Source organism: Ipomoea nil, unplaced genomic scaffold (assembly GCF_001879475.1).
Source record: "Ipomoea nil cultivar Tokyo-kokei standard unplaced genomic scaffold, Asagao_1.1 scaffold2926, whole genome shotgun sequence".
NCBI lineage: Eukaryota > Viridiplantae > Streptophyta > Magnoliopsida > Solanales > Convolvulaceae > Ipomoea > Ipomoea nil.
Window position 1 is genome coordinate 3,850,380 of NW_017619354.1, and position 7,107 is coordinate 3,857,486.

Here is a 7,107-nt window from a genome sequence, read left to right on the forward strand (position 1 = left end):
TGGGTTATAAAAAAGGATTAATATTTAAGCACTGTCGTTGTATAGATGCTATACACCAGTGGTGAATGAAAAGACACCACCTCATTTAAAAATAAAATCAACATTAGCCAAGTCCTTATTTGTAAAATTTATATTCCTTTCTAAATTATTATATTTTTAATAAGGAAACTTTTTATTTTTTATTAACAAAATAAAAATACTTAGATTTGAAACCAGAATCATGAATGTTGGACCTCAAATTAAGTATTTTTATTTTGTTAATAAAAAATAAAGAGTTTCTTTATTAAACACACAATAATTTATAAAGGCATATAAATTTTGCAAACAATAACTTAATTAATGTTGATTTTATTTTTAAATAAGGTGGTGTCTTTTTATTCACCGTCGGTATATAGATGCTATATACCGGCGGTGCATCAAATAATAATCCTATCAAAAACTGGTAGAAGACAAAAGGATGGATTACGAAAATGTAACACAGATTTGATAGAGGATTTGTTGTGTTGATAAGTTTGTTAATTTTCTTCAAGACTTTGGAATATTGTTATTGGAACCAAATATTTACTTAAAATATGTACATCAAAATTCCATGCACCATCTAGTGTTTTATTCATTGGTTTCCCTCGTCACCAAATAATAATAATAATAATAATCATAATCATAATAACATTTTATTTATTAATTATCTTAAATTAACCTCAAATCTAATTATTAATCAAATACAAATTATTTATAATCACATGCTCCAAAAAATGCTAATCCCTTTAGCATGGTCCAAGACTTTGCTAGGAGTTTTTGGTTATAGAATCTCAACCATATTTTACTAGACTACCAAAGTACTTAAAATATTAGATTTTATTAAGTACTTTGTGCTCTAATAACTATTATTTTTCACAAGAAAAGTTTGAAGTTTGAGTCTCATCCGAATCAAATCATGCATTCTGAACTCAATAATCTTTGTTCCTTGTTTTTAAAAATAAAAAAAAAAAAAAGATAAAAAAAATTGTTAACTCCCACACCATCTCATCAAAAGAAACATGACTAGTGAATCCACATCCTCCATTTACAATTGAGTTAACCAAAGGGGTTGCAGAAGGAAGCTTGTAAGATGGTGATAACAGATCAGCAGACATTCATTCTCTTTCTCTGAAGTCCAAAACATTAGACCTTCCATATTAAACAGAACAGGCCAAGATAAAGCATGCAACTTTACAAGAACTTGGCCAACAAATGAACAAATCTCATCTCATCTCAAAGTACTTGCAAGAGCAAAATGATTAGTTAAGGGAACTTATAAGGTGTTCAAAGCCTTCTGCTGTTAGCCTGGCTTGATGAAGAAGATGGCACAATCAATCTAATGTCCCTCTCTTTCGGGTCACTCCACTGTGCTGATCTTTGCACGAATCTGGTAGGAACTCGGTCGCTATCTTCACCCCCAGACGCATCATATCCATCGCTAGTTGAGCTTGACAACGGGATTTCCTTCTGTAAAGTAAATCCGGATGTTGATAGACCATCTTCAGCTCCCGAGACCCGGAGAGGGTGAATATCAGGAGAGTCCAAACTGCTCTCGGGGGAAGAAACAACAACACCTCTCGAGCTGGACTTTGCTTGGCTCGGGTGGAAAGCACTTCTTGATGGCTCAGTGATCACAAGGCCTCTGTTTCTTTGACCACTTTCATTCAATAGTTCACTCAAATTTTCAAATGGTAGCTCTGCAGGTAGTCGAACACCACGCTTACTAGGTCGCCGCTTGTTATTGTCAGGCCTAAGGGCGATTTGACGGCCACTACTTCCAAAACTACTGTTAGCTTCAGGGAGGGCATGAGGGGTTTGCTGTCTCACAACAGGCTGCAGAATTTTCGACTTCTTCCGTGCCTCGGCAGCAGCCTTTGAAACATCCTCGGCGTTCATCCTTGCTAATGTCCATGGACTGATCTTCACAGCTGCAGGGTTCTTTTTCTTCACCGCCTCCTCAGCCATAGTCTTTCTCCCGAGTGAACTGACAGATACATTGTCAGGAGGAACTACATCAAACTGCTGAAACAGTAACAATGTCATTTATTAAGTTAGTGAAACATATATATATATATATATATCATGGTTGTAGTAGGCGCTAGTCGGGCCCCCGGATAGCGCCTAGCGCCTAGACGGTCTAGGCGACGCTGGGCGGGAGCCAAAAAAATAGTGGCAGACTTACAGTTTGACAATTTTAATGAGGTTGTTTTCAACATTCAATCAAATAACACATCCAAATAAATGAAATAATGATAGTTCATAAGTCATAACATCAAAACAATATTAAAAATTAAAAATACTCAAATACTTCAATCATCAAAGATTCAAAGTATCAAACTATTCTACGGGTGTATATATGTCATATTATATATATATATATATATATATATATATATATATATATATATAATGAAAAAAAATTAGCAAGGCTGAGCTGATCGGGTTAACTCGACCGAAATGGGCGCGAGTTAACTTGGCTAAGTTAGATGCTAGGCGGTTTGCCTAGGCGGCCAAGCCGGCCGAGTTAGGCGCTAGGCGGACGCCTAGGCGTCCGATCGCTTAGGCGAGCGCCTAGGGGGAAACTTGCCACGGTCTAGGGGCGCCTAGCGCCTAGACCGATTTTTGCAACAGTGATACATATACATATCAGAGAAAAGTGGTAAAGTACCTGATCCTCGAGAAAGAGAGGCGGGGGTGTGCACCAAGCAGCCCGATGAAAAGTATTAAGGGAGCTTGCACTGCTTAGCCCAGTAATGGAACTAACTGTCGACATTTGGGGACTTTGCTGACCTTCAACGCCTTGTTGCTCTTGCTCCCTCAGGGCCATGATATAATCGTATGTGCTAATTCCCTGTCACTTCCAAGTATAACATTGTTAGTTGGAAGCCAAGGAGGTTCACTGGTTTAGAAGCTTCACATGATGAAAAGCAGACCTTCTTGATAAGAATCATGTGAAAGAAGAAAAGTTGAGCAAGTGGCAATGTTGCTATCATCGCCAATACGGTGCAGACCGCCTGTCATATGCATATTTTTCCTTAGTAACGCAATGAACGAGGAAGATAAGGCAAATGAGTTTCTCCTATCTCTTTTACTCATCTAATGCCTTGTAACGTTTTCCACAAACCAACATGTAATGACAATGACTTCAAAGAAGTGAAAGAACACTCACCACAACCATAACAAATGGAACCACAGAGAAGCTGCTTCCTAGTTTTGAGGTGATTTCGGCATTGAATCTCTTCTTCTCTATAAAGCAGCAGATTAGAACAAGGATCCCTGTTGACCACTGAAGTATAAGCTGCAATCCCCAGTCCAAGGTGCAGAAACAATAAAAACCTGTCAACATTTGATTAAATAAAAAAAAAAAAAAAAGAGGCTAAAATATCGATTTTGCCAACCCCTTTTCTTCACGCCTCAAATCCCCATTCATGAAATTTAAAGGTCAGAAAGAAGAAAATTGCCAAGACCTTTTTTTGGAACCTCAAATCCCTAAACCTTTTTCTTCAAACACATTTAGGGTGGAGGTATTAGAAAGAATGAATGAAAACAAAACTGGCTGAAAAACCGAGGAGAAAACCCCATGTTCAACACCACCGCCACTGTCCCTCACTCGTCTCTTCTTTGCTGATTTCGATTTCAATAAAGGGAAAGATTTTATCTTTGTGGGTAAGGAATAAAAAGCCCTATGTTTCCTTCATCTAAAGAACCGGGGCCATATTGACATTTTACCCAAAACAAAAAATAATGTCATGAAAATTGCTTGTTCTGAGTTGGACTTCACTATTGTGTTTTTATCTCAGAAAAATCTAATAGATGGAAGGATAGGCAGGAGAACGGACATTAAAGTAGGGGATTAACTGTGAACTTAGATGGTATTCTTGTTTACCTGCATATGAATTCAATAATTCATACACACTTAACCAAAATACAAATGCAACCTAAAGAATTGATCCTATATAATCTTGGATGAGTCTAAAGACAATACGAAGACACTGCAGATTCATTGTAATGGCATAAAGCAAGCAAGGTCTACACATACCAGTAGGAGAGCAGAAACCATGAGGGTAAAGAATTTCCGATAGTTCCTTTTGCCTACACAATTATTTAGCCACTATAAAACAAAAGTGAGGACAAGAATTAGTATTCTCACACATCTGTAAATTCATGCATATAGATGTACATCTGAACATGCACGTGCTTCAACAAGCAAAATTTGAACTCCAAATCATAGAATCTCAAATACCCTGCAATGGTGATCAAAGCGGTCAACACATTTGTCACATACTCTACAGTGCTTGCTGTATTTGAACACCTGCATGGTGATAATATCGTGATTGATTAGGTTTAGGTGGTAATATATTGCAACAATCCCCATAACTAGCGATAAAAAGTAGGTGTATCAGGGTCACACTGCAGAAATATGGTATTCTAGAACAGTTGTTCATTTTATTTCATGCTTCTATAGTTTGGATAACATTTATATATGTGTCAGTTGTCACTAAGCTAGAGAAAATGGTACAAATAAATCGAAAAATAAACACTTACCTCTACTTCACATAAACTGCAATAGAACATGCCATCTTCACTTGTCTGTTCAGAGGACTCTTCACGTTGATCAGAACAGTTGCACAGAAAAGCACAGGGTAGTAAAGGTAACAATGCAGAAAAACATGATGCTTGATGAGAAGTCTCGATTTTCTTTTTGGTTTGAGCAGCAAGATGTGTGGCTGCGTGGGGATCCTTACTGTTATTGTCAAAAGTTATATTAGCATCTTGTACTGAGTCTCCGCCTAGTTTAGATTCTTTAGCCTGGGCAGATTTAATATTGTCTGCAACACGAATATACTTTTTTGACTTGAAAACTCCGGAATCAGCAGGATCAGAAGCAGCACACCAAATATACAAGCCAATAACACATACAATCTGGGAAAGAAATATAGGAATGTCAGAAAGTTAACTACTTAAATTGGACATATAAATATGGGAAAATTCTTTGAAACAACCAAAGTGTTTATGATGTGACATTTAGCATATGCTGAATAGATTCGTATGAATATATTAATAATAAATACATAGGCATAGGCCTTAGTGAACTATTAGGTTTTCCAAAAATGTCCCAGTTTTGCACATGAAATCCATGTTCCTTAGTCATTACTACATTATACTCTTTATAAATCCACAAGTCAATCTACATCAGCTAGTTCTATGCAAGAATACAAGTATCGGTCATTGCTCTCTAGGAGAAGATCAGATTCAATTACTCATTAAGCCCTGAAGGTTTCAAATTCCTTCCTGTCTTTCACAAATATCCAACCAGCACCTAGCCTAGTAGTAACATTGGGATTTAGCGTTTGCTAGAAAGGGATGCCAAGATCCATATTCCAAAGCCGGAATTGCCCAGATCAGAAATTTTGAAAATTACCACTTCCCAAACTAATCAATTATCAAATCAAGGCAATGAGGGCCATAACCAACCTTTCAGTTAATGACATTGAAGTTTAGAGGGTGTGCATTTGGCCCCGGCATACACAAATTAGTCAAAGTTGAAGCTCAATAACTCTAACTCAAACTGATCTTCTGAACATTATAAATCCCAAAACCTCCCAACAAAATAAAGGAAGCAGGGGGGAATCAGGGGACTGGCAAGCAGAAAATAATTGTACAGCACAGTTCAGAGAAAGATCAAAACAACAAAGTGATTCAATCAGGGAGTAAGAACAACTTTAAGAACAGATCTCAGCACTTAACAGTCTCATACTAATGCAAACATGAAAATAAAATAAAGAGGAAAAAGGACTCACAAGTGGTGAATATAGCCCCATTACAATGTACTGAAACAATTTATTCCCTACAAAAGGCGCAAAGAACACATAGAAAGCAAATCCTAATGCCAGAAACACAGCAACAGCTACCACCTGCAAACATACATATCTAAACTCAAAACACCGAAGCAAAATTCAAACTTTAAAACAATAAAACCAATATACGAAAAAAAAATAAAAATTAAAAGATAAGCACAGAAAGAGATCGACCTGGAGAGGATGGTAGGGAAGCTGCCATCCGTGCTTCCTCATTATCTTATGATTCAAGATTCTCTTGGCAAGAAAAAGTACAGTAACAGGCAACTATAAGAAGCAAAATGGCCTTAAAATGTGGACTTTCAAGGGTTTTCTACTTTTTCCTCGCTATTTTCTTCCCTTTTCCCTCATTTTCCGGGAATATCCAGATAAGTTACTGTTCCAGCAACCAAACAAAAAAAACCCCATGCTCATCTTTCATGGGGTCTTACCGTCTTATCAAGAAGTGAAAAAAAAAAAAAGAACAACTGAAAGAACAGCATTAATACAAAAGAAGATAAATGCACAGCTGACAGTGAAGGAAAAAGGGTATTGAGCTATGTAGGCATGTAGCTTTTCACTAACCCATTTTTACAGTGAAGGTGAAGAGAAAGAGAAGAAAGGAACCGCCTTTGAGGTGAAATGGCTATCGGGCTTCTTTTTCATTTATTATTACTTAAAGAAATTTTTGGTTTTCTTGAGAAATCTCATGAAGGAAGCAATGAAGGCAAACATTGCTGATCTGTATCTGTTTTTTAGCTGAGAGGGGAAAGAGACGGCCACCGGAAGGCTTGTCTATATATATTCATTTCTTTTGTCCTTGTCCAAATTATATTTTTCAAAATTAATTAATTTTACTTTTAATCTATTAAATACTACAGTTAATATATAGAAACAATTACTTTTCTCCGTCCATTATTTGTCTGATTCAATTAACTGAAGTTATTTTTAATTCAAATTTACTTAATATTAAATTTAGTATTAATATACAAAATTTATATATTTAGAAATTACATTAAAAGTATTATTAAAGAAAAAAATTAAAAATTATTACAAAAAATAAACAATGAAAAAAATAATTGATTTTATCAATGAATAATAAACAAGACATGTAAAATGAACAGAGAAAGTATATTTTTATTAACCTTTTCCATCATTAATTATTTGTAAATTGGTTTTACAATATTTAATATGGTCGAAATAGTTTATTGTTGAGATTTTAATGTCAAACAATGTTGCAAATTTTAAAACT

General features: G+C 35.8%; 1 protein-coding gene across 2 annotated transcripts; it reads right to left on the reverse strand.

Moving 5' to 3' along the window:
- Nucleotides 1-918: 918 nt before the first annotated feature.
- LOC109161838 (probable protein S-acyltransferase 22) lies at nt 919-6,613 on the reverse strand. 2 transcript variants are annotated; one of them, XM_019310372.1, is made up of 9 exons: nt 6,051-6,613; nt 5,820-5,933; nt 4,564-4,941; nt 4,262-4,330; nt 4,058-4,129; nt 3,188-3,316; nt 2,952-3,032; nt 2,687-2,869; nt 919-2,040 (listed from the first exon to the last, which is right to left on the reverse strand). In XM_019310372.1, the coding sequence occupies exons 1-9, from the start codon at nt 6,090-6,092 to the stop codon at nt 1,303-1,305; spliced, it is 1,806 nt and encodes a 601-aa protein (XP_019165917.1). In that variant the 5' UTR covers nt 6,093-6,613; the 3' UTR covers nt 919-1,302. The 2 variants fall into 2 exon arrangements, with proteins under 2 accessions (XP_019165917.1, XP_019165918.1); XM_019310373.1 differs by having other exon boundaries at nt 919-2,037; nt 6,051-6,611.
- Nucleotides 6,614-7,107: the final 494 nt, after the last annotated feature.

What these genes read in the sequence shown, in the direction of transcription:
- LOC109161838 (XM_019310372.1), bottom strand. Translation starts at nt 6,092, where the DNA reads ATGAGGAAGCACGGATGGCAGCTTCCCTACCATCCTCTCCAG. An exon ending in TGGGGCTATATTCACCACTT is followed by an intron (nt 4,942 to 5,819) that starts GTGAGTCCTTTT and finishes TTTCTTTCCCAG; the next exon opens with ATTGTATGTGTTATTGGCTT. An exon ending in ACATGATTCTTATCAAGAAG is followed by an intron (nt 2,870 to 2,951) that starts GTCTGCTTTTCA and finishes TGGAAGTGACAG; the next exon opens with GGAATTAGCACATACGATTA.